The sequence below is a fragment of the Podarcis tiliguerta genome (assembly GCF_965153285.1).
Source record: "Podarcis tiliguerta genome assembly, chromosome: 8".
In the NCBI taxonomy this organism is placed as follows: Eukaryota; Metazoa; Chordata; class Lepidosauria; order Squamata; family Lacertidae; genus Podarcis; species Podarcis tiliguerta.
In genome coordinates, this window is record NC_139541.1 from 72,020,022 (window position 1) to 72,048,002 (window position 27,981).

General features: G+C 42.6%; 1 protein-coding gene across 6 annotated transcripts; it reads left to right on the plus strand.

The window, feature by feature from the left end:
- The first annotated feature begins 139 nt into the window (after window positions 1–139).
- LOC310684717 (uncharacterized protein) lies at window positions 140–27,981 on the plus strand. 6 transcript variants are annotated; one of them, XR_014514792.1, is made up of 6 exons: window positions 140–653; window positions 8,349–8,487; window positions 10,560–10,871; window positions 13,780–13,899; window positions 18,737–18,853; window positions 27,765–27,981. XR_014514792.1 is itself a non-coding variant. In XM_083456202.1 (5 exons), exons 1-4 carry the CDS (start codon window positions 1,415–1,417, stop codon window positions 18,799–18,801), a joined length of 615 nt encoding a protein of 204 aa, XP_083312328.1. In that variant the 5' UTR covers window positions 1,275–1,414; the 3' UTR covers window positions 18,802–18,853; window positions 27,765–27,981. The 6 variants fall into 6 exon arrangements, 1 of the variants encoding a protein (XP_083312328.1); XR_014514793.1 differs by having other exon boundaries at window positions 140–602; XR_014514794.1 differs by lacking the exons at window positions 140–653; window positions 8,349–8,487 and adding exons at window positions 1,275–1,532; window positions 5,831–6,252.

Genomic DNA, 27,981 nt, shown 5'->3' on the forward strand with positions numbered 1-27,981 from the left:
CCATGGTGACCATCTTCCATTGTATCCTATTGTGTTATATCACACTTTTGCAAGTCGCTTAGAGTGCCTTCATTACAGATCTATAGGCACCAGGCATTCCTCTTCTCCAAAGTCTTTGGCTAATGAAACCATCTATGGCCTTTTAAACACTGGGGAGGGGGATTTGGGTGTTGTTGCTGTTGTTGTTAGTATGTTATGCGTTTTTTATATTGTAAACCACCCAGGGATCCTCAGATGAAGGGTGGCATGGAAATTTAATCAATAATAATAAATAAATGAATAAATAATGTATAAAACTGTGTTATAGGAAGGAAACTGCTTTGCAAAAATGTGGGAAATTGCATACAAAAATGTGTATATTTAGATAATTTCACACTAAAGTGCTGGTGAATTTTTGTGGGGACTTAAAAACAAACAAATTAGTAACTGATGTGAAAATGGGGAGAACTAAGCTTTGAAATAGTGAGAAGCTTGTGAGAAAGAAATGGGCAGATGCACTGATCCTTACAGAATGTTTTTGTCCTTTTGGAATGTGGGTGTGCTTTGTGATGGAAAAGGATATTCTAAGGATATCCCATTTGGAATGAGCAAGAGGCAATGAGGTCAGTGAGAGGGGGAAAGGGTCATGCACAAGGAGTTGTTTATATATCAAGGTATGTACATTGTGTTTTTAGTCATTATCTGTGTCCTCTTTTACTCTTCTGCCCAAACCAATGTGAGTGTGAGCACTTCCAAATTGTTGAATTTGCCTGTGAACACACAAAATATCCTGCCAGTAAAAGAATAAAATAGAACGAATGGTCCCAATACCACTGGCATGATTATTATCTAAGTACGTTTCTGAGCACAATTCAAAGTGTTGGTGTTGACCTTTAAAGCCCTAAAAGGCCTCGGCCCAGTATACCTGAAGGAGCGTCTCCACTTCCATCGTTTTGCCTGGATGCTGAGGTCCAGCGCCGAGGGCCTTCTGGAGGTTCCCTCATTGTGAGAAGCAAAGCTACAGGGAACCAGGCAGAGGGCCTTCTTGGTAGTGGCGCCCACCCCGCGGAATGCCCTCCCATCAGATGTCAAAGCAATAAACAACTACCTGACATTCAGAAGACATCTTAAGGCAGCTCTGTTCAGGGAAGTTTTTAATGTGTGACATTTTAGTGTATTTTTGGTGTCTGTGGAAGCCGCCCAGAGTGGCTGGGGAAACCCAGCCAGATGGGCGGGGTACAAATAATAAATTATTATTATTATTATTATTACTACTACTACTACTACTACTAAGACTGCAATCCTGTGCACATGTATACCCATTATCTGATAAGACCTCCCCAGGCACAGCCAGAAATCCTTCGGCAACCTCCTCCTCATCAAATCCCCCCCCCTTTCTCTGTGGCAGATCTCCTTCCATGGGAATAACTGTAGCATGCACAGAATGCAGAGAGGGAGAAGCTGGCAGGTTGCAAATTCTCCCTCAAAGACAAAACATTTGGCCTCCTCTCTAGCAACAGCAGCAACCGTGATCCTTACCCTGCTTTGCAAAGGTGAGTGTGATGTGCAGAAAAGTCACTGTAGAAGTCCCATGTCACTTTCTGATTTCTCCACGTCATATTACTCTGTTTGGTGGCCCCCTTCCCCACAGCTGTTCCTATCACATTCTCTTCCCATCTCAAGTGAAACTGATGGGCCTTGTTACATGTTCTGTTCCTGTCTTTTGGGCTTGGGGATGGGGATGGAGGAGAAATTTGTTTAGAAGAGGCAAAAATACAGATTATGGAGGAAGTTGTATGGAAGACAGCAGGCAAGTGGGGGGGGGTCAGCTGAGGACAAACTGAGGTTGATGGAGTAGTGCCCCATTCCTCCTAATGGACTAGCCTCCACTGCTCCTTTCTGTTTTTCTTTGAGGAGCCCTCAGTAGAGTCGAGAAGAAGCAGATCAAGCAGTGGTCTGGAAAAGATAACTGGATCAAGGTATGGACAGACAGGGAGTGTAAATCCTACCAAAGCTCAGGAAGCAGGAAGCAAGAGTGATCAGAGAGAAAATGTGTTCAGCACCCTGGACAGTTCCCAAGAAAGTTATTATTAAAGCAGTTGTAGCCCCAGTGGTTCTGGACTCCAGATCCCATTATGCCTGACTATAGGCCATGCCAGCTTGGGTGATGGGTTCAAGAACGTTTGGAGGGGACATATTTTGTATGCCAAGGGTCTTGGTTACAATCACCAGCACCTCTATGTAAAAGGTATCAGGTTGCATACCTCTGCCTGAGATCCCATTGGTATGTTTCCACTCAGAGCAGACAACAGTGGAGAGGGTATAGCAGAACTCTGGAGTTCTGGCTCAATTTTCAATACTATAATCAACTGGGGTAAAAAGTGTGGTAACATTTGCACCATCACCAGAAGGTCTAAAATGAAATACTTGGGATTTAGGGAAGGTTTCTTTGCGGTGGCAGAGTATATTCACAACCAGGTGGCTTAGCTGGTGCTCCTATAGCAGATAATATAAGTGGAGTAAATGCTTTGGGGACTGGAGAAGGTGAGGAAAGTAAATGGCCCTTAGCCCTGTTCTCAGTTACAAAAAAATAATAATGGGGGGGTTGTTGCCTTAAGAAGGGATCTCCTCTTGTTAAAGCCAGCCAAGGCCACAAAGGTAGACTGTAACGGCAAGAGGAGGTGGTTAAAAGACTACAATAAAATTGGCTCTGTGCACATCAAATGGAGAGGATCTAGCTATGGCACACAATACAAAATCTGAGTTTTCTTGGTGATTTTTCAGGGCATACATCTTGAGTACCCCAGTTGCTTAGTAAGTATCTGTTTCACAAAACAGTCTGAAACTTGTTTTACTGTCACAGCTTTCTGTAAAGAACTATAGGAATGGAAACTTTGGTGAGGCTGCTGATAACTCTTTCGTGGTATCTCAGACCCTTTTACAGAACGGCAGTTCCTAGAGGGATGCACAGCTAGACAGGAGCACACTGAATTTATGTTCTTGAAATTTTATTTGGAGCCATGAGGGCTAGAAACCTTGGAATTTTGAAAGCAGAGGGTCTCAGTGTTGTAGCACAAAAGTGCCTCAGGAGCTTACACATCTGCTGCACCTTGCCCCCCTGTTGTACTATATTGCTCAGAGCTGGGAATAATAAAAAAAACCCAAGATTTGGGGGTTCTAATATAAAAGGGGGAAAACAGTGAAGTGGGTAGAAGGCAGCTTCTTGTGAATGACACTCACCCCTAAAAACATTCTGCTTTTCCCTGCTGGAATCTGAAATGAAGACCAGTGGATGATTCCTGCAAGCTTCTCTGGTCCAGTGAGTGAGACTACTCCGAGAGGGGACACATGGTGGCCACATGCCCTGTTTTACAGAGGGTAGTCCCCACAATGTAAAGGCATCCTCTGTTTGAAGGGCTGCCTGGTCAAACTTCAGTTTAAAGACAAAGAAGGGAAAGCAGGAGGGACATTGAAGGGGCAGCAGACTAAGCAGGCATGCAGCTCACTTGGTCAAAGTCCTTCCGTCTACAGTAAGATGCATTTCTGTTTCAGTTATAGTCCTTGTTTCAGCATACACATACGCTTCAACACATACGCTTCAACAGACACATACGCTTCAACAGTACTGTTCTACGTTAAAAGCTGCATCGATGTCGTCACTACCACCAAACAAATACGGGTGTTCCCTAACAACAAGCCCTGGCTAAACAGGGATGTGTATTTGCTGTTAAAGGCAAGAAATGCTGCTTTTCATTCTGGTGATGCGCAACAGTATAGAGAAGCCAGAGCCAAATTGAAAAAGGGCATTAAGAACGCCAAAGCTATGTACTGCCGGAGGATCGAAAAACATTTTGAGAGCTCCGACCCTCGTCGAGTATGGCAAGGCCTGCGACAAATTACAGGGCAAAATATTAAAAACGAACTGGCTAGCAGCAGTGCGCACTTAGCTGATCAACTGAATCAATTTTTTAGTCGCTTGGAGGTGGGAACTGGAACTACTGACACTACAGCATTGGCTACCAGCACATCATCAGAAGCTACTACTGATAGACAACCATTTTTACTACGAACCTCTGATGTACAACGTGCCTTTCGGTGCATTAACATTAGGAAGGCAGCTGGACCGGATGGAATCACGGGACGGGTAATTAGGGACTGCGCTGCAGAATTAGCTGGTGTATTTACGGACATTTTTAATCTATCCCTGTCGCAGGGTTCTGTCCCTACCTGTCTGAAGACATCCGTTATAGTGCCAGTCCCCAAGCAGTCAGTGGTGGTATCTCTCAATGACTATAGACCAATAGCCCTAACATCTGTCGTTATGAAATGTTTCGAGAGACTGGTGCTAGATCATATTAAGGCTGGTCTTCCATCCACTCTAGACCCGTTCCAGTTTGCATACAGAAGAAATAGATCTACTGATGATGCTATTTCCATCGTTGTCCACACTGTACTGAGTCATTTAGAACGACAGGGAACCTACGCAAGGCTGTTGTTTGTGGACTACAGTTCTGCCTTCAATACAATCTTGCCAGACAGGTTATTTCTTAAAATGATCAATTTGGGTATACATCAGAAGATCTGTCTGTGGGTAAGGAATTTCCTGACTGACAGGCCGCAGACAGTGAGAATGGGACCTTACTATTCTTCTACTCTAGTATTAGGCACAGGAGCTCCTCAGGGATGTGTGCTAAGTCCCTTTCTCTATTCCCTGTACACATCCGATTGTACCCCACTGTATAAGTCCAACACAATCATCAAATTTGCGGATGATACAACAGTGGTGGGGCTCATTAGTGAGAACGATGAGACTGCTTATAGGAAAGAAGTACAGGGGTTAATTCAATGGTGTAAAGAAAACAATCTTATGCTTAACACCAAAAAAACCAAAGAACTCATAGTTGATTTTAGGAGAAAGAAAAGTGTATTTTTACCATTGCACATAAATGGCGAGGAGGTGGAGAGGGTTGGTAGTTTTAAATACCTGGGCATTTATATCTCTGAGGACCTCTCATGGACTGCAAATATTAACATGGTTGTGAGGAAGGTGCAGGGGAGGTTGTATTTCCTGAGAATGCTCAGGGGACTGAATCTATCTCAGCACCTACTCCTGTCCTATTATCACAGTACCATTGAGAGTGTCTTAACCTATAGTATATTATCGTGGTATGGAAGCAGCTCTGAAACGGATAAAAAAGCTTTACTGAGAATAACAAAAATCGCCCAGAATGTTATAGGGCTCCAGCTACCAACCCTGGATGAGATCTTCACATCTCGCACTTTGAAGAAGTCACACAATATCCTGAGAGATCCCACCCATCCTGCTCACAACTTCTTTGAACTGTTGCCTTCGGGCAGAAGATATAGGACAATGAAAACACGAACCACACGTCTTCTGAATAGTTTCTATCCAAGAGCTCTGATTGCACTAAATAATGATCTCAGGGCCAGTTGTAAGAAATAGCAAGCAGGGAGTAGGAAGGAATGAGATAGGGTTTAGGTCATGTTATGCTTTTAATAGGTCATGTTATATTCTGGATTATGTATGTTTTATAGATTATGTCTGAATGGGATGAGAGTGTTGGAGGTACGTGCAAATGTGTATGTGAAGCCGGTCTTTGGGTGGGTGTTTGATTTTCGTTGTTGTGTATACTGTGTATATACGGACAATGACAATAAATTTCTATTCTTCTATTTGCATCTATAAATATGCATTAGCTCATGCAATTTTGTGCAGATGAATCTCCTCTTCTGCTCTCTTTCTTTGCCATGTTTTTGGAAGTGCTGGATGAATTGGTCGTCTTTGGATACTAGTTAATTCTCCCCCCCCCCCATACACACATTCTGATAGGTATGCTGACCAACAACTTGGACTTTAGAATCACAGTGTCTGACAGCATCACCACACAGCGAGGCTTCTGCATCCACGTTCCCTGCAGTTTTACTACTCCCGATTGGTACAAGCGCAGCTCTGAGCCACTGTATGGCTATTGGTTTAGGATTACGGATCGGCAGACCAATTTAGAAGGGACCAACATCTGGGTCCCGGGTGAACTTAAGGCCAGCAATGATGAAAAGCAGAGATTACTTAAACTTCATTCCACTCATATGAAGTTATCAGGGGATCCAGAAAAAGGCGACTGCTCATTCACCATCATCAACGCTGGACTTGGGGCCAGTACTACTTTAGAATTGATAAAGGAGAGAGCTATAGATACTCCTTTAATCCTTCCAGTTCTCAAACACACACTAATCCTCAGGTTGTGCTGACAGGTAGGTGGCTTTCCTATTAGGGGGGCATGCATAGGATTCAGACAAATCCCAAAGCCTGAGTTTAAAGCATCCCGCTTCAAAATGATTTGGGATTTGTCTGAAGCAAAGCAGGATCTTTCCAAAGAGCCCCAAGCCAAAGCAAGAGTCTCTGAAGCATTTCATGGCACGGTAATTCAGATATTTGAAAACTGTGCAGTCAGTGTGTCTGCAAACATGGAAACACTTCTCCCCAAGCTTACCATATAAGGAAAATGCAAGGGGGGAAATGGAGAGCTCTTTTGTGACTGGCATGTCTACTCAGAGGTAAAGAGGGCTTTCCAATCACAGTATTTGCAAGGAGTGAGATGTATCACATTGTCCTTGTCTGTTCTCTGCTCTTTTGCTAGTTCTGCTCATGGTTCTTGCTTGGAACATGCTGGACGTTCAAGTCCTTCTGCCTCTGGGCTCCATGCCCTCCCATCCACTCTAGTGAAATCAACTTTGCCCTTTGATTCCTACTGAGCAGAACACAACCTGGACCTGTTCCCCATCCCATTTGTCATATTTCTGTAGCCTCATCACCCACAGTGTGAGAAGGACATTGCCCTCGTGTCCTGCTGGTGGGAGTTTTCAGAAGCATCAGGTTGGCCACCCTAGGAAATAAGGTGATGAACTTGGTAGGCCATTTAGTCTTGAGTTCCACTAAAATTAATGCGGCTTAGGAAATCACAACTCATATTCACATTGATTTCAATCAAACCAGAGTATGACTAACTTGTCATGGATCACAGAATCACAGAATCACAGAATCACAGAATCACAGAATCATAGAGCTGGAAGAGACCACAAGGGTCATCGAGTCCAACCCCCTGCCAAGCAGGAAACACCATCAGAGCACTCCTGACATATGGTTGTCAAGCCTCTGCTTAAAGACCTCCAAAGAAGGAGACTCCACCACACTCCTTGGCAGCAAATTCCACTGTCGAACAGCTCTTACTGTCAGGAAGTTCTTCCTAATGTTCAGGTGGAATCTTCTTTCTTGTAGTTTGTATCCATTGCTCCGTGTCCGCTTCTCTGGAGCAGCAGAAAACAACCTTTCTCCCTCCTCTATGTGACATCCTTTTATATATTTGAACATGGCTATCATATCACCCCTTAACCTCCTCTTCTCCAGGCTAAACATGCCCAGCTCCCTTAGCCGATCCTCATAAGGCATTGTTTCCAGGCCTTTGACCATTTTGGTTGCCCTCCTCTGTACACGTTCTAGTTTGTCAGTGTCCTTCTTGAACTGTGGTGCCCAGAACTGGACACAGTACTCCAGGTGAGGTCTGACCAGAGCAGAATACAGTGGCACTATAACTTCCCTTGATCTAGATGCTATACTCCTATTGATGCAGCCCAGAATTGCATTGGCTTTTTTAGCTGCCGCGTCACACTGTTGGCTCATGTTAAGTTTGTGGTCAACCAAGACTCCTAGATCCTTTTCACATGTACACATGTCCAGCTCAATATTTGTTGTCCCCCCCCTTTTTTTAAAAAAAAAAGAAAAGTTGTTGGTTTCACTTTGTGCTGATGTTTTCATCACAGTTTTAACATTTGATCTGTCTCTTTTCATTACATATGGTTTTATAATTTTATTGGCAGCTGACTTGTGAGTTCATTGAATGAAAAGACCAAGTAGAGATTGAGTTGAGTTAAAATAATAATAACAAATATCTTTGCCCTGGGATTTTGCTACATTAAGACGCATTGATGTGCACATAATGGGCTCTCAAATGTGTGGCCACGAGGCTCTTGAGAACAAAAGGATGACAACCTTGGTGGGAGTTAAGAATGGCAAAGTGACGATGACTGGGAAACCCCATCCTTAAGCCAGGGCTCATGTGTCTTACTTAATGCCCAGTGAATCTTCTTCTAATTCCTCCCTGGGGATTCTCACTCATTTAGATCTGAAGAAGCCCAAGATCATAAAGCCACATGAAGTGATTTGGGAGAAGCCAGCCACTTTCAGATGTATAGCAGCAGAAATGTGCCCAGGGACTAAGCCCCAAATCTCGTGGCCTACAGAGCCAGATATACACCCTGTTTACGCAACATCTTCATAGAACACTCAACAGAACAATTGGAGCTCGACCTATGGAGTTGACATCACCTTCAAGCCCAGCTTAGCTGATGATGGCATAGTCCTTACCTGCAGCATCAAATACCATTTCTTGAAGAAAGCAGTCCACGTAGCCACCCGCTTTTCCTTTGGCTGTGAGTAGCTCTTTATTTTCTTTCCTCTCCCTACATCCCAATCCACAAACGCTCAGCATCTCCCTGAAGATCAGATTTCCCCACCCCCCACCCTGTTTTGCCCTTTGGTTTCCCACTTCCCCCTTTTGGTGCTCTCAGCACCCACATTTTGACAAGGGGGACCTGAATCACAATGTTGCAGGGCACCTCATCCTCTAAGACATCCCTTGGGCCACATACAAACCTCTGCCTAATTTGATGCAGAAGCTAATAATAATAATAATCTTGCAATTTGCAATTTTCAGTCCAAGTGAAGGCAGGGTTTTTGTTTTTTTTGCCAGTTTTGAACAGGATTCATAATGGCATTTTCTAGGAGAATTCAGATCAACAAGAGCACAAGGTTACCCTTCACTTCCTATCTCAGAACATGAAGGAATGTATGTACTCATTTGTTCTTGCCAGCAATTTTACACATGCTTAAAGGAACAGGGAATAGACCACAGGCTACATTGTCTGTCCTAAACTGAGATGAAACCATTTCCTTCTCTCTCTTTCTCTGGGTGCCTTCAGCCTGTCTCTAGTGTATTTTGTGCAAGGGATTCAAGCACATATCTGGGGAACGAGGTTCGCGTCTCCGCTCCTCCACATGCAGCTTCTGGGTGACCTTGGGCCAGTCACACTTCTTTGAAGTCTCTCAGCCCCACTCACCTCACAGAGTGTTTGTTGTGGGGGAGGAAGGGAAAGGAGAATGTTAGCCGCTTTGAGACTCCTGAAGGGGAGTGAAAGGCGGGATATCAAATCCAAACCAGAAATCTAGGTTTGCACAATTAAAGTGGATTGAAGTGCTCTGCCCCCTAGTGGAACAAACACACTTAAAAATGCTATACATTTTTTAAAAACTATGATACCACTTTAAACACTCATGGATTCCTCCAGAGAATTGTGGGAGCTGTACTTTGTTAAGGTTGCTGAGTATTGTTAGGTGACCCCTATTCCCCTCCCAGAGCTACAGTTACCACAGCAGTTTAGCAGTCAATCCCTCTTCCCAAGACACTCTGGGAATAGGCAATAGAACAAAAAATAATAATAAATAAATACCCCCATCTCCCCCCCCTCCTTTCCCCTACTTGCAAGATGTATATAACAAAAGTGTCTCTCACCAAATGCAAAGAAACTGTGAAAAAGATTGTGAATTGAAAGTGGAGGCAATAGATGTACCTTTCCCTGTTTCTCTGTTTGCTTTGTAACACAAATAAACCTTAATAAAAACAACAACATCGCAGATTTAAAGCATTCTCAGTACCACTTTATGAGTCATGGTGTTGCCCTAAGAAGCCTGGGAACTGTAGTTTGTTTAGGGTGCTGGGAATGGTAGCTCTGTGAGGCGCCTCCTAACAACACACAGAACCCTTAGCAAACTGCAGTTCCCAGGATTCTTCAAAGGGGATCATGACCGTTAAAGTGGTGTAACAGTGTGTGGCTGTGACATAGCTGTCAACCGTCCCTTATTTGGCAGGAAACTCCCTTATCCCAGCACTGTTTCCCGCCGCTGTCCCGGATTGATGATGTCCCTTAAATTCCCCGGGTCTCAAAGGAAGCAGCTCCTCTCCCTCCCTCCCTGCCGGCCAGGGAGGAGGGAGGCTCCAACTGTCTTGCTTGGCTGCATTGCTCACCCAATAAGAAGTCTAAGAACAACTGGGGGGTGGAGCTTGCGTGCCTTGTGCCAATCAAATCGGCTGTGTTGCCTGGGGACTCGCCTTTGCTCAGCGCTTCCCAGCAGAGAGGTGACGGTGGTTTTCCTTGCTGCATCCCCTTTGCCGGGTTGCTGTGCTGTGCGAACCACCGCTTGAGGCTTCGTTTGGCTGCTGGTTGACTAAAATCCCTTATTTTGGCTGCTGATCCCTTATTTTTGAGGCTGCTGGTCCCTTATTTTCAAATCTGTAAGTTGACAGCTATGGGCTGTAACCTCTGTATAAAACAAACTTTATTTGCTTCCGCTGCCCCAAAGCCTCTCGCTCTCTGTTGTAGCATTTTAAGACATGTTAATAGTTCTGAATTTGGTCCATTCACCTCAGTTTTTTGTTGCTTTCCAGATAGGCCTACAGCCAGCACCATCCTGCCTAATGCTACATGTGAGAATGAGGACCGAGGCCGCCGTTGCACCTGTTCTTTCCACTGCTGGCCTCCACCAACGCTTACATGGAAAGTGGACGGGGTAACCGTCACTGGGAACGGAAGCACAAGTGACATGGAGGTCTTACACTGGGCTGAGGGCAATGAGGTGAGCAGCACCCTGCTGTGGAAAGGAGCCTCCATTGACCACTATAATCCCTTCATCACCTGCATGGCAACCAACCCCTTTGGGAAGCAGACAGTGGTGATCCTACCTGGGTCCAATGGAGCAAGTGAGCATCCCCTGCCCCAGACTTCACCTTTAAGTCCTGTGCATGCTAACATTTACAAATCTCCAAAACAGGCAGGCTTGGGTGGGCAGCCCTAGGCACACTTTCCCTGGGAATAGGCACCATTGAACATAGAGAGACTTACTTCCAAGGAAACATGCATCCGATTGTGCTGTTTGGCTTCATCCAAGGCAAGGATGGGGGACTTTTCTCAGCCCAGGGGCCACATTGCCTCAATGCACCGGACACTGAGGTCCAGTGCCGAGGGCCTTCTGGTGGTTCCCTCACTGCGAGAAGCCAAGTTACAGGGAACCAGGCAGAGGGCCTTCTCAGTAGTGGCACCCACCCTGTGGAACCCACCAGATGTCAAAGAGAAAAACAACTACCAGACTTTTAGAAGACATCTGAAGGCAGTCCTGTTTAGGGAAGTTTTTAATGTCTGATGTTTTATTGTATTTTTAATATTTTTGTTGGAAGCCACCTAGTGTGGCTGGGGAAACCCAGCCAGATGGGCAGGGTATAAATATATTATTATTAATTATTAATTATTATTATTATTATTATTATTATTATTATTATTATTATTTATTTATTTCTGTCCGTCTATCATGTCACTTCTCCCTCACCTTTTCTCCAAACTAAAAAGTCCCAAACTTGGAAAGCTCTCCTCGTGGGAGAGTTGTCCCTTCACCATTTCCATTGCCCTTTTCTGAACTTTCGCCAACTGTGAAAAACTACTTCCAGGTAAAACCTTCCCAGCACTGGAAATGCATGTATATTCGAAAAATGAATTGTAAACAGCCCATTTCACTGCAAATGAAATGCTTGCTTATGCTGCAGTTTTGAAGCCAAACTTAATTACCTTTGAAGTTCATTTAATGATGATAATGAACTAAAGATGATAAATACCTTTCAGGCTTTCCAGGATATACACACCCACATACACAGAACAGTTATCCCACAGGCTGCATACAGGGCTTCCCTGGATTTAATGATGCCTTTAATTAATCAAGCAGCTAATCATAATTAATTGATAATCAGATTTAACTTGCAGGCAGAACACAAGCACACAATATGCACAGCTTGCAGGCTTAACATATAGAATAAGAGAACAGGAAGAACATACATTTAGAGAAAACTGGAAAATGTTTATTGAATATATAGGGGGGGATTGTGTGCACTTGAAAAGGTTGGCAGCATTAAGATAAATGAAACAGTGTAAACAAGTTTTGATGGATGTGGTAATGGAATACTGAATGGTTTAGTTTATGTAAAATATGCAGGGATTTATGATTTACACAATGAACCGTGGAAAGAGAAGAAGGGGAGTCATTGATATTTTAAAGGTAAAGGTAAAGGTACCCCTGCCCGTACGGGCCAGTCTTGACAGACTCCTAGGGTTGTGCGCCCATCTCACTCTATAGGCCGGGAGCCAGCGCTGTCTGGAGACACTTCCGGGTCACGTGGCCAGCGTGACATTGCTGCTCTGGTGAGCCAGAGCCGCACACGGAAACGCTGTTTACCTTCCCTCTAGTAAGCGGTCCCTATTTATCTGCTTGCACCCAGAGGTGCTTTCGAACTGCTAGGTTAGCAGGCGCTGGGACCGAACGACGGGAGCTCACCCCGCCGTGGGGATTCGAACCGCCAACCATGCGATCGGCAAGTCCTAGGTGCTGAGTTTTTACCCACAGCACCACCCGCATATCCGCATTGATATTTTAAGGATCTTTAATTAATGCATTCCTTCATGGGTAACCTCCTGGGGCATGATGGCCAGAGGCAAATGTGGGTGTGATTCTTTCCTTTGTCCAATGGGCTACATCCCAGCCATACAGCAGTCAGAGATGTCTACACAGACACGCACAGGCACACCTCTCCATCCAGGAAAGCAAGAGGCATTCTCACTATTCAAGCGGTGGTTGTTGGTCCCCATTGGGAGTGGTAGGGTGGAAGGCAAGGAGACCGGCAGCAGGTGGCGCCAGACCCAATGAGATGCAGCGATAAACTCAGCCTAGTTTTGCTGCCATCCTCCTCCTGGCTGGGATTAACGAGAAGGAAGATGACAGTCGGGTTGCAGGTAGGAAGGCAGGACGGCTGGGGGAAAACTGAAGGCAGAGTGAGGCTGATGGGGCAGTGCCCCACTTGCCACAATGGACCGGCCTCCACAGAAGTCAAGGAAACATTCTAGCTAGGCGTAAGAACCCAAGGAAGGTTCCACAGCAGCATTGGTGAGGATCACAATTGGGAGAGCCCCAATGGTGACATAGAGAGATTGGGGTGGAGGGATACATTCGGACCTGGGTTTGAGCTTCCCCTCCCCAGTCTAAATTGCTTTAGCCACTGTATTTTTTATGCTAAATTTAGTGGTTGGGGCCTTTTGTTGGTTGGCTGGGCTTCCTGTTTTGTGATGGATTTGATTCTGGTTTTGCAGAGCATTCCTGGAAGCCAGCATAACTTACCCCTATTCCAAATTCCATTGAAGGAATCTCTAAGGAAGCCAGTAGGTGAGCAAAAGCCCGTGTTTTGAGGATTGGGCCCTAGGTCAATGGGATCAAGGTTTGGAATAGGTAGAGGTCTTCTCCTTTTTGTCCCCCATTCAGCTCTCTCAGAATGCCCATTTGGGGAGGACATATCACAGCATAAGTTATACCAGGTGAGCCCCCACACTGAGTCAGGGTGAGGGCCTCGCATCAGTGGGGCCCCAACTCAGCAAGGAAAGACAAAGAACTGTTAAATCTCTGGCCTCATGGCAGATTTTGGGTTTGCATTGTGCTGTTATTATTGTGTGAGGGTTTTTTGTTGTTGTTGTTGTTGTTGTTGTTGTTGTTTTGTATTTTCCTGGTGTATGTCAACTGCCCAGAGAACTTGATTGGATGGGTAGCATATAAATATATTAAATCAACTTTTTCAGAGGGCCCTCCATCACCACCTTATGTGAAGGTGAAGATTCCTTGGGTCATTTCTGGGATCACTCTTGGGTCCTTGAATCTGCTGACTGTTGTTGTGGCGGCCCTGGTTTACCTTGGCATAGGTGAGTAATGTGGAGAGCAGGCCTCTCCTCCCTCAGTTGTGGCTGAGTGAGGCAGGCATGTCATCTCCCGGCTTAACTATCCATGGCATAAAGATCCTTGGTGGATATTTACCCCTGAGGTGACCCATCTCCCTCTACACCAGGAGGTGTCTATCACCTTCCCTAATCTCCATAAAGGTATCACTCTGTTTACCTGTAAAATGTGACTTTGACTTTCATAGGTCAGAAGGAGCCAAGTGTTGCTCAGTCCCGGGGCTGTCTTAAGCATATGCGGCACCGGGGTGCAAAGATCTGTCCAGTGGCACCCCCCGACTTTTTAGAGGATTTTCCAGGGTTAAAAAGTCATCTAATACGCCGGAATCTACAGTAAATAGAGATTTCCTAGATGCCAGGTTCCAAGTTTGGGGCAAATACTCTTTGCTGAGAGAATCCCAGGGGAGTTTTAAATATGCAGCCATGTAAAGCATGGAAATATAGGGTGTTAAACTTTTAAAATATACCCTTCTATGTTCCTTCCAAAATTTCCCTCTACCCTAGCATAGAAAAAGACAACACATTTGGTATGTTTTAAATGGTTTACTTACAAACTCTCCAAAATTCAGATTCATACGCTTCTCCATACAGCATTCAAAACAGTCTCACAAGCAATAAAACTTGGCTTGCTTAGTGGTGAAAGCCCCAAAATTATTAGTATAGGAATACAAGAGTTGGAAGTGACCCAGAGGATCATGTAGCCCAACTCTCTGCAATGCAGGACTAAGCAGCTGTCCCTTACAGGGATCAAACTTGTAATCTTGGTGTTATCAGCACCACACTCCTCAGTCCTGCTTTATACTGTGAGGAAACTCTTATTTCTGGGAATGGTTCCTTATTTAGGATTGAAATTTAGTATTACAATGGTACCTTGGGATAAGTACTTAATTCATTCCAGAGGTCCGAATTACTGTTCTTAACCTGAAGCACCACTTTAGCTAATGGGGCCTCCTGCTGCTGTTGCGCTGCCGGAGCATGATTTCTGTTCTCATCCTGAGGCAAAGTTCTTAACCTGAAGCACTATTTCTGGGTTAGCGGAGTCTGTAACCTGAAGCGTATGTAACCCGAGGTACCACTGTACTAAATAAACAACAGGGTGACATTCTTAGAGGGGCACCTGTGTCGCTATTGAAACTGCTCTTAGTACCCCAAAGTTCATAGGATGGAGCAGGAAACTGAAATAAAATAGGTAGCCAGACTAAGGGTGGGCCTGAGCATAAGGAATGGCTTTAATGCCTATGATTTTTTGACAGAATTACAAGCCTGGTAGATGAAGGGAACGCAGTGGATGTAGCCTACCTTGATCTCAGCAAGGCATTTGACAAGGTGCCCCATGATATTCTTGTAAAGAAGCTGGTAAAATGTGATCTTGACTATGCTACCACTCAGTGGATTTGTAACTGGCTGACTGACCGAACCCAAAGGGTGCTCATCAATGGTTCCTCTTCATCCTGGAGAAGAGTGACTAGTGGGGTGCCACAAGGTTCTGTCTTGGGCCCGGTCTTATTCAACATCTTTATCAACGACTTGGATGATGGACTCAAGGGCATCCTGATCAAATTTGCAGATGACACCAAACTGGGAGGGGTGGCTAACACCCCGAGGACAGGATCACACTTCAAAATGACCTTGACAGATTAGAGAACTGGGCCAAAAAAAATGAGAGGCACAAATACAAGATGGGTGACACCTGGCTTGAGAGCAGTACATGTGAAAAGGATGAGTGAGGTCAGTGTTAGTTTCTGTTTTGCCACTGAGCAGCTGCTTGGAGTTACAGGACTCTGTTTACATTCCAGAGACATTCCAGGCTATTGGAAGTCTCATGGGAGACTAGAGATGGATGTGACGTTACTGGTTTCCTGTTTCCTTTGTTCCTTTGTTCCGGTTGCTCTCTGCTTTCGTAGAGACAGGATGTGTTTTTTGTCTGCATAGTTAGGATAATAAAACTCTTTGCAATGTAGCCCAAACCTCTCGTCTCTTTCCTGTGCTGGAAACTCTGCTGAATGGAACATGCCTTGGAGCCTCATTGAAGGCTCAGGTCGTTAAACACGTTGGGAGGCGATTCCAAAGGACTCGGGGAAAGAAAATCAGCTTGGCCGAGCGGAGATTCCAACAGTGAGTTCCATAACCAAACTATTCACTGATTCCTCACACTTCTCCTTTAATGTGGCATTCGGATAGTCACAGTGAAAGCCATAACCCAGTGAAAGAGCACAGGCTCTGAGTGCAGAATGCACCAAGTTCAATTTCCACCATCTCCAAGTAGAGAAGGGAGGGACCCCTCTCTGAACGCCTGGAATGTCAGTGTAGGCAGAGCTAGATCATTTACTTATTTATAATTTACTTATTTATAATTTACTTATGAAGTGCAAATGCCTTGAAATGGAGGGGGGAAAGGGGACATGCCTGATGATGTTCATTGTTGTGTCATTCTACAGCCCCTGCTATGAATGAAATTAAGCATAATGTAGTTGAATATCAAGTTGAAAAGTGTGGCGGGTTCTTATCCAAGAGATGTTTGCAGATGATGCAGACTTGACAGTGCACTCTGAAGAAGCCCTACTCATCAACCATTTTGCCCAAGGGTGCAGGGAGTTTTCATATAATTTAACAGAAAAACACACCAGATGGAGAGGAATTTCATTCCTCACAATTTACAGGCTTGTCCATTCACAGTGCTCCTCCTATCTGGCCTTCCATATTTCAGTGATGGGCAGGATAGTGTCTCAATCATAATGTTTCCTCCACTAACTAGAATTTCCCCATATTGCAATCCATGCAGAATCACATTATGTTCACTCTTTGCAGTTCACCTCCCAGTGGTTGGTGGGTTTCCTCCCACAATCCAAATGGGCTGACAGTGTCTCTGTTTTCGCAGAATATTATCAGAAGAAAGCACATGGCTGTTCCTTGAAGAGGAGTGAAGGAGTTCATTCAGGAAACTAAGCATGATGCAATGCTAGTAGTTACTTTGCACCCTACAATGCCTTTATCATTTCATCTTTGAAAGCAGAACAGGACAGCAGAAAGCTTTGAGGACCAGCCTTTTTAGAACAGCGGATTGATGCATCAGGTGAGTGAGGCATACTCAGCAGATAGGACAGTTTGTGGAGTGTTTGTGTGAACTTTTCTGCCTGTCCAGCACGCGGTGCAATAAATCTGCTTCCAGGCAGCCCTCCTAGACTCTGTTCCCAACTTGAGATGCAGAAAAGTGGAAGAGAGGACATCAGTGTTGCAGGTAATATGAGGGTCTGTCGGCTAGAGATCTGAATTGCAGATGATTTAGCATTCTAGGATTTCATCCCTCGGGGGGGGAGAAACTTTGCTACAGGGATGGGAAACCCATGGCCCTCCAGATGTTGTGGGATGTTGTGAGATCCCGGCTCCCCCCATCAGGCCCAACCAGCATGACCAGTGCAATATCATACTGCTTTAAATAGCCATGGCTCCCCTCAAAGCATCCTGAGAAATGTTTGCTTAAGGTTGCTGAGAGTTGTTAGGAAAGCTCCCCTATATATGTAGGAGCAGGGCTCTTCAGGCCCCCTGTGGACCTCCAGGCATCTCTGTGGGGCCCTTGGAACTCTCCCCAGGCCACCCCTCACTTGTCCTACTTCACACCTCAGGTATTTTTGCCTGGCTGGAATGTGTCCTGGAACTTTGCCACCCTTTTGTCTCCTTTGGATGGAAGGGCAGGATATAAGACCTCTTGCCTGCCTGTAAGGAGCATAGTGAAAGGTGTGTGAGTGTGTGTGCTTACTGCACAAAAGTATAATTAGCACTTGTTTTTCCACACACTTGTGCCTTTGGCCCTGGCCACCACTCACATGGGTCTTGGAAAGTTGCCCAGAAGGGAATGCAGTCCTAAGGCTGAAAAGATTCCCACGCCTCTGGTTTAAGGTGTCTTGAGGCTATTGGTTGGTTCTAAAGAACATCTAAATTACTATCTTATTTTGAGCTTAGAACGTGAAGTTCACTAGCTTAGAAGTGCAGTGGAACCAACTGTTTCTCCGGATATCTCCATGTTATGGCTTGGTCTCTCCCACAAATGTGAGACGACTCTGGCTGTTAATTATTTCAGATTTATTGCTAAAATAACAAACTAGGACAGAGCCCAGACTGATCTAGGAGTCTTGGTTGACCACAAACTTGACATGAGCCAACAGTGTGACGCGGCAGCTAAAAAAGCCAATGCAATTCTGGGCTGCATCAATAGGAGTACAGCATCTAGATCAAGGGAAGTAATAGTGCCACTGTATTCTGCTCTGGTCAGACCTCACCTGGAGTACTGTGTCCAGTTCTGGGCACCACAGTTAAAGAAGGACACTGACAAACTGGAACGTGTCCAGAAGAGGGCAACCAAAATGGTCAAAGGCCTGGAAACGATGCCTTATGAGGAACGGCTAAGGGAGCTGGGCATGTTTAGCCTGGAGAAGAGGAGGGTAAGGGGTGATATGATAGCCAAGTTCAAATATATAAAAGGATGTCACATAGAGGAGGGAGAAAGGTTGTTTTCTGCTGCTCCAGAGAAGCAGACACGGAGCAATGAATCCAAACTACAAGAAAGAAGATGCCACCTAAACATTAGGAAGAACTTCCTGACAGTAAGAGCTGTTCGACAGTGGAATTTGCTGCCAAGGAGTGTGGTGGAGTCTCCTTCTTTGGAGGTCTTTAAGCAGAGGCTTGACAACCATATGTCAGGAGTGCTCTGATGGTGTTTCCTGCTTGGCAGGGGGTTGGACTCGATGGCCCTTGTGGTCTCTTCCAACTCTATAATTCTATGATTCTATGATTTTCTTCCCTCCAGTGTCCAATTGTCAGGTTTACAGGCATCGTAGAGATATGGCATCAAAGAGATTACAGGCATCGTAGAGATGTGGCTGAAGTTTCTACGATGGATGCTGCCATTTCCCCTTCAATGCAGGTCCGGCATTGAGTGGATCATATGAAATTACCGTATTTTTTGCACCATAACACTCACTTTTTTCCTCCTAGAAAGTAAGGGGGAATGTCTGTGCGTGTTATGGAGCGAATGCCTGCGGGTGGCGGGGGGGATCTGCTGCAGTCATGAGCAGAAGATACATGGTTCCCCTTCCTTCCCTGCTCCGTGGTTACAAAGCATGGATCCACATGGATCCTCAGGATTTTTGCATTGGGCTACTCCAAACTCACTGTCACATGTCTGTGGCCACAGCATGAACCACAAAAATAATATATCCACTATTTCGTTTAGAATATTTTTTTCTTGTTTTCCTCCTCTAAAAACTACGTGCGTGTTATGGTCTGGTGCGTGTTATAGAGCGAAAAATACAGTAATTTACCATGACGTGCTAGCTATTGTTTCAGATTTGCAATCACAGCCCAAATATGCACAGTAGAGTAACTTCCCTGTGCTAGTAAGCAAAGAATAAATCCATTTTGGCTTGTGGAACATTCTCCACCCTGATTCAATTGCTTTATTTTCCGCAAGTCTTTCTTCCATTTTGTAGGCCACTGACGGGGAACTATACATACTTTAGTGTATTTTAAACATTTTAATAGCAGGTAACAGCCAAGCATATATCAAGCCATCAGAGATATTAACAAGCCGACTTCCGGCGGATCGTGAAAGTGAAAGCAAGTGGGATCTCCTGCGTGCAGGAGAATCCAGCTTTTGAGGGGGAAAGGGGGGGTCTGCAAGGGCGCCGCAGCCCTCCAAATACTCTTGAAAGGGAATTCAAGAGGCAGGGATCCCAGCACTGCCAGTTAATTTCTCCCCCGGTCGCCAAGTAACCTTCTTTTAGGAGGCGACGAGAGCGACGGGGTTGAGACGTCGGCAGTGGGAGGCCATTTCTACCTCTCAAAAGCGAAGCCCCAAACTTGCGCACAGAGCGATCCGTTCTCAAAAAGAAGGAAAACGAATTGGGACTTATAATTGGAGTTTTAAAAAGATTGATTGGAACTAATTCGAGGCGGTAAGGTGGAAAAAAGGAGGTCAGCCTTGCCGGGAATTTTATCTAGGCACAAGAGGAATTCACGGAGTGGAGAACTGTAAGTTTTGACAAGCGGAGAGTAAAGGGTATATTTATGACCCTTTCTTAGAAAACTTCCCACACAAAATGAACTGAGTTATGCTGAAATGATAAAAGGAGATTTGCGGGGAAGTGAGAGAAAAACAGCCTGAGGAGAGTCGGCTGTGAGCGCTGGGGAGTTACCGGAGATAGTGAGACGGGATTACTTTCACTTCTAAAAGAAACTGCGCAATCTATTTTATGGTCGTTAAGATAAAGATTTGGATTAAAAATAAAGTGGCCGGTTCAAGCAACCAGGAAAGAAATAAGACGGACACCAATTTTTGCTTGGCTTCAGGAGGGGAGTCTTTAAGAATTTGGGGATTGTAAATTGGTTACGGGAGCACCCCCCCCCTCTCCTTTGCTCTCTTTGGAGTTATAAAGAAAGAGATACAAAGTGCCATTTTGACGCTGCGGCAGGAGCTTCCTGTAGCCATTTTGTGGCAACAAAAGAACTTCTTCTCTTCGTGCTACTGTATCCAAAACTTTGGGAAGTGCTGTGTTGGAGACGTTATTGTGTGGGAGATATATTTTTTTCTCCCTCTTTTTTCTCTCCCTTGTCCCTGGAGTGAAGGATTTGAACTTTCCACCCTACTCCAGCCTGCACTTTGGGTCTTTCTATCACCGTATTGTTTTGGGATTTAATAAGGCAACCTCTGCAGGATATGGTAAGAGGTGCATGAGGGAAGCTCTTTGTACTATTTGGAATTTGGCAACAAACCCTAAGGAAATGGCCAGCCAAGTGGCAGGAAGATAAAAGGAGTGTGGATTTATAGTGAACCTGGCGAGCTTCTGACTTTCTGACTCTCTGATCTCTTGACTTTCTGTCTTGACTCTCCAAGGAGTTTGGTATATTTAATTCATTCGTTGTTCCATTTGTTGCAGATAGAAAAATTTGGTTATATTTCTGAAATTTCTGAAATAATTTCTGAAATTAACGTGAAAGGGAAAAGAGTATTGGGAGTATTGGGAATTGTTTTGAATATTGGGAATTGTCTTGAGTATTACAGAAATCTAATTTAATTGAAAATTTTATTGGAAATATTTAATCTAATTGAAAAATTTATTCGAAATATCTGGAACTTTATTTGAAATACTGATATTGGAAAACCTAGTTGGAACATTGATATTGATATTCAATATTGAATATTGAATACTTAAGGTGGCAGATAATTGAGAATGGCATATACACAGAAAAAAAGCGAGGGTGCAACACCAGGAGAAAGAAAGGGTTCAAGACAAGAACCAGAGTGGAAAGCAGATATTGTTAAGATGTTTACAGAATTAAAGGCGGACATAAAGGGTAGTGAGAAGAATTTAGAGAATAAATTAGGTCAAATGGAAACAAAACTGGAGCAAATGGACAATAAAATAGATGTGACAGTGAGTGAATTGAGGGACCAGATGAAGGACATTGTTAAGAAAAATACTGAGATTGTCAAAAGGACACAGAATCTAGAGGAAGGAATGAAAAGGACAAAGTCAGACATGAGAGAGATGAGGAAGGAAGAGGAGAGAATGAGAGCGGAAATATCAGAAGTAAATAGGATGCAGGATGAGGTGTGGGACGCGATTGCGATGAACGAACTTCAGCAACGGGCAACGAATCTGAGACTGAGGGCGGTGCCAGAAGCCCCAGGAGAAAAAATTAAAGAGAAATTGACGGCAGAAATTGCCCAATGGTTGGATATGAAAATAGAAGACGTGGAAAAGGCAATACAGAATGCCTTCAGGATTAAAACAAGAACAGTCAGAGCGAAAAAACTCCCAGGGGATTGCCTGATTATTTTTAAAGATAGAGAAATGAGAAATCTGATTTTGCAAAAAAACAGAGAAAAACGTTTGAACATCGACGGGAATTACATAATTTTCTTTAAAGATGTGCCAATGAGGCTTTTGAAAAAAAGGGATCAATATAGACAATTGGTTCAAACATTGAAGAAGAATGGGATTGAATTCAAATGGGAATTTCCCGAAGGCGTGTCATTTGCATATAAAGGGAAGAGGCACAGGCTGATAAAAAAGGAAGAAGTAGAAAAATTTTATAGAAGATACAAAGAGCTGACCAGGGAAGAAGAAGAGACAGAGGAACCGGGGACAGGAGGTGATGAAGGGGACTCAGCAGAGCTGGAGGAGGATGAAGAAAGAAGTAAAAGGGACAGGAGGAGGGGAAGAGGAGAAAAAAGAGAAGACGAAGAGGATATTGATAAAGACGAAGAAGAGGAAGAGAAATAAAGTAAAAATATTTAATTGGCAGACAACATGGCACTGAAACTTTGGACTTGGAATGTGAAGGGAATGAACGATAAAAAAAAGAGAAATAAATTGGGACAATATTTAAAACAAAAAAATTTGGACATTATTTCTTTACAAGAGACGCATGTTAAAAAATCACATAGAAAAATTTTGGTCAACAAAAAGTTGGGGAACGAATATATTTCATCAGATAAAAGCAAAAAGAGAGGGGTGGTTTTGTATATAAAAAGTAAATTAGAGGCACAACAACTTTTTAAAGGTGAGGAAGGAAGATATATTGCAGTACAAGTCAATTGGCAGGGCGAGAAGTTGGTAGTAATCGGAGTGTATGCACCGAATGGAAGTAAAGCAGAATTTTTCAAAAGTTTAGAGGAAAAATTATTTGAATATTTGGATCAAAAAATGATAATCATGGGTGATATGAATGGAGTGGTTTCAATAGAAATGGACAGACTACGAGATAAAGAGAGAAAAAAGGAAGGGAAATTACCAAAAACCTTTTTCGATATGGTAGAAAATTGTAATTTGGTGGATATATGGAGATTGAGACACCCACTGGAAAAACAATTTACCTTCTACTCGGAGGTAAATCAATCAATGTCAAGAATTGATCAGATTTGGGTGTCCAATGAATTAACTACAAGAATGCAAAAAATTGAGATCCAACCAAAGGTATTATCAGATCACAACGCGGTAAAAGCCATTTTGAAAGGATTTGAAGAAAGATCTTATAGGTGGAGGCTGAATGAGAGTCTTTTTGATGACCAGAAAATAGTAGATAATGCTCAGAAATGTCTAAAAGACTATTTTGTAAACAATGTCAATAAGGGGACAGAAATGAGTACGGTTTGGGATGCAAGTAAAGCGGTCATGAGAGGATTCTTCATTCAACAAAATGCGATTAAGAATAAAATGAGAGAAAAAGGAAAGAAAGAGATTCTCAGACAAATAATGGAAAATGAGAAAAAATTGACTATAAGACCAAAAGATGAAAAAGTAAAACAAAGTATAAAAATACTCCAGACGCAATTCGCAATGATAATCAATAAAGAAGTAGAATGGAATATAAGAAGAATGAAACAAAAGAACTTTGAATTTGCAAATAAATCAGGGAAATGGCTGGCGTGGCAAATTAAGAAAAGGAAAGAGCAAAATATGATTAACAAAATAAAGATAGAGGATCTGGAAATTGTGAGTCAGAAAGGTATAAGGAAAGGTTTTGTGGACTTCTACCGTGAACTGTATAAAAGAAAGGAGAAAATTAATATGAAATTAATAGAGGAATATCTAGAGAAGAAAAAGGTGCAAAAAATATCGGAGAGTAATAAAAACAAATTGAACAAACCAATAGAATTAGAGGAGATTCAAATGGCAATAAAGGATTTGAAAAGCGGGAAGTCACCGGGACCAGATGGATTTAGTGCAAGATATTATAAAGAATTGAAATACACCCTGCTTGTACCATTAAGAGAAGTAATGAATAACATATTGGAAAAAGGAGAAATACCGGAGACCTGGAAAGAAGCATATATAACATTTATTCCCAAGCAAGATTCAGATTTGACACAAGTAAAGAATTATAGGCCAATCTCACTATTGAATAATGATTATAAAATGTTTGCTAGTGTACTAGCAAGCAGAATGAAAAAGATATTAAAGGAAATGATCCACAATGATCAAACAGGTTTCCTTCCCGGAAGACAGATGAAAGATAACATAAGGAATGTAATTAATGTAATAGAATATCTGTCAAGCGGGAAGGACAAACAAGCAATGTTAATATTTGTGGATGCAGAGAAGGCCTTTGATAATATTTCTTGGGAATTTATGCTAAAGAATTTAGAATATATGGATACAGGTCAAGCTTTTCTGAATGGTATAAAGGCAATATATTCAGATCAAAGAGCGAAGCTGATTGTGAATAATGTTATCACTGAAAATATTGCCATAACTAAGGGTACAAGACAAGGGTGTCCTTTGTCTCCGTTATTGTTCATCTCGGTCCTGGAAGTGTTTTTGAGATCAATAAGAGACAATGGAAATGTAAAAGGTGTAACAATAGGATGTAATGAATACAAGGTAAAAGCCTTTGCTGATGATTTGGTTTTAACTATTGAGGATCCTGAGCAAAGTATAAAAGAGGTGTTGGAAGAGATAGAACAGTTTGGTAAGGTGTCTGGTTTCAAATTAAATAGGAAAAAGACCAAAATAATGGCTAAAAACATCGACCAAGAAATAACTGAAAGAATACAGCAACAAACTGAGATGAATGTGGTTAAAAAAGTAAAATATCTAGGGATTATGTTAACACCCAGGAATATTGACCTGTATCAGAATAATTACGTACCAGAATGGAATAAAATCAAAAGGGACCTGGAGGTGTGGGGAAGAATGAAATTATCATTCTGGGGAAGAATTGCAACGATAAAGATGAGCGTGCTACCGAAACTGTTGTTTTTGTTTCAGACAATTCCAATAATCAGGGGTGTGACAATATTTAAGGAATGGCAAAGAACAATATCAAGATATATATGGCAGGGCAAGCGGCCAAGAATAAAATTTAAGATACTGACAGATGTGAAAGAAAGAGGAGGCTTTGCCCTGCCAGATTTAAAGCTGTACTATGAAGCTTCGTGTCTTTGCTGGATAAAGGAATGGATAAAATTAGAAAACACACAATTGTTGGATCTAGAAGGGTATGACAATAGATTCGGGTGGCACGCATATTTATGGTGTGAAAAGAATAGAGTGCATAGAGGTTTTGAAAACCACATCTTTAGAGGACCGCTGAATGAGGTTTGGAATAGGTATAAAAACCTTTTAGAATTCAAAACACCATACTGGTTATCACCATTGGAAATTATGAGTGTAAGAAAGGTCAATATGTCAGGGAATTGGATTACATATGAGAATTTGATGGTGAAAGAAGGTAATAAATGGAAACTAAAACCATATGAAGAAGTTAAGAAAAATGTATATGATTGGCTGCATTACCACCAGATAAATGCGATGTTTAAAAAGACAGTGTGGGAAAGAGGTTTCCAAGAAAAGCAATCGAGGTTTCAGCAAGAAATTTTGAATACTGATGTTAAAGTTCTGTCAAAAATGTATAAATTATTGCTTGAGTGGCATACGAAAGATGAGGAAGTGAAATCGGTTATGATCCAGTGGGCCAAAGATTTCGGATATAATATTCAATTTGATCAATGGGAAAAATTGTGGGAGGAGGGAATGAAATTCACTGCATGTACTACAATAAAAGAAAACGTAATGAAAATGATGTATAGATGGTACGTAACACCAGTGAAACTTGGTAAGATGTATAAAATCTGTAATAAATGTTGGAAATGCAAAGAAAAAGAGGGAACATTTTACCACATGTGGTGGGAATGTAAAAAAGTGAAATGCTTTTGGGAAATGATTTATAATGAGATGAAGAAAATGTTGAAATATACATTTATCAAGAAACCAGAAGCATTTCTACTTGGGATAGTAGGGAATGAAATTAGTAAGAAAGATGTGAAACTGTTTAGATACGCAGTGACAGCAGCAAGAATTTTGATGGCCCAGAAATGGAAGCAGGAAGAAATGCCGACCAAGGAAGAATGGAGAATGAAATTGATGGAGTATGCAGAGATGGACAAATTGACTGGAAAAATAAGGAACCAACGTGATCAGAGATTTTCCGAGGACTGGAGTAAATTTACAGAATATATCAAAACTGAATGTGAGGAGCAACTAACGCTTGTTGGCTTTCAGGAGGCTTTGTGAAAAAGACTGATAGAAATGTTGTTTAAAAAGAAAGGTTAGGATTAAGAGATATAATGTGCAATATAAATGTAAGAAATGTGAGACGTAGTGAGAGTATGGAGAATTCTCAGATAGGCTGATGGAAGTCAAAAAAGATGTTTATGTCAAAACAAATGTTAAATCTGGAAAAAATGTTTATTGGAAAGTGAATAAAAATTATTTATCAAAAAAAAAAGAGATATTAACAAGCCAATTTCCAACCCTGCATGATGCTTTTCCAAGTTAATAAATTTCCAGAGGGGCAGCCAGTGTTAGTCATTTGCAGCAAAAAAAGAAGAAGAAAAGAACAAAGAGTCTTGTGGCACCTTGGAGACAAAGGGCTAATGACAGCAATTCTAACCATGTCTACTCAGAAAGTCTCACAGTCAAAAGCTGCTGTGTTGACCTGTTGGATAGGCACCTTATGAACAGAGGGGATTAGGTACCTTCAGGGATTTTGGGGGGAAATAGACCATTGCAACTTCTGATACCATGTTCCCTGATCTGCACCTCATCAGGGAACAGGGAGGCCTAAGAGATCGGGGGGGGGGCAGTTTCCACATCTGCAGACCTTATGCTGATGCCAGCCAGGACAGAAGAGCCCATCATTGTGCCTGTTGCATGATTAAAAATGAACCAAAAACAAACCCCTGTGTTGCAATAACACAACAAAAGGACAGTGTCTCCGGAATGATGCTACTGTTTCGTAATAGTCTTCATCAGCAGATATTTTTCAACAGAATATATAAGTAAGATTCATGCTAAGGATCAGTGCCTTTTTGGAGTAAATATTTGGTGTATATAAGAGATAATTGTAAATCTTTAAAGACACTGGCAGGGTTTGATTAACTTCAACAGCATATGGTTAATTAGATAAACGAATAAAGTACAAGATGTAATGAAACTATAAGATACTTACTGAAGGGGGGGGGAGGAAGTCTGAAGCTTGGCAGAGCTAAAGGTGATATATGAGATTTTTTTGTATAACAAATGTACATAAATGTACTCTGATTGAAAATCAGTAAAAATCTAATATTTTTTTTAAAGGATCAGTGCCTTTTGAGGCTTTTGAGGCGTCTTCCGTTGAAACTTTTGAAAAACTATTGAGAGACCTTACTTTTGACGTCTTCTGTTGATACTTTTGAAAGACTATTGTGAGACTGTCCTTAGACATCTGTTTTGAACACACGGCTTGACGGTCCTCGCTACCACTCTGTTATTTTGTACGTAAGAACTTTGATTGGCTTACTCCTACAATTTGAATGATATCATTACTCTATTATTAGCCTACGTGTTGTGTTTGTATTGTTGTGCATGATTAAAAATAGCAGTTTAAATGTCAAGCAAATGTGCAAGTTAATGCAGAATAGGGATGGTGCAGACTTTAAGGATGAACAGAGGTGAACAAGACATGAGACAGAAAACAGACTTCTTCTCCTCCCCAACCCCTTACTGCTCTGTGATAGGTAGGCGTTTAACAGGTCCTGGGTTTTCCAATAGGGAAGAGCTGTAATGGTTAAAGCTTTTACTGTTGAAATCTGTCTGCCATGAAGTTCTTAAAGGCATCATAAAACAGAAGCCAAACTCATATGCATGGTACCCAATTTTATATCTATCTATCTATCTATCTATCTATCTAATCTATCTATCTATCATCTATCATGATGATGACAGTGAGGAAGTTCTTCCAACATATTCCACTCGGGATTTCCACCTCATGTCTCTCAATTTTCTCTTCAGGCTCCACAGCAGCAAGACTACGAGGCCTGGATCAACAGGTCTTGGTGGAGACAGAACCCACTGAACTATTGGCACTGATTCTCTTGTTTCTTTCAGTGACGATAAAAGAACCTTTCCAGCCCTTATTCAAGATGCTAGGGACTAGCGCCCTTGCCCTGGAAATGTTGCATGTACAACTCTCCTTTTTCCTTCAAATAAAACATTTTGCTTATTCACA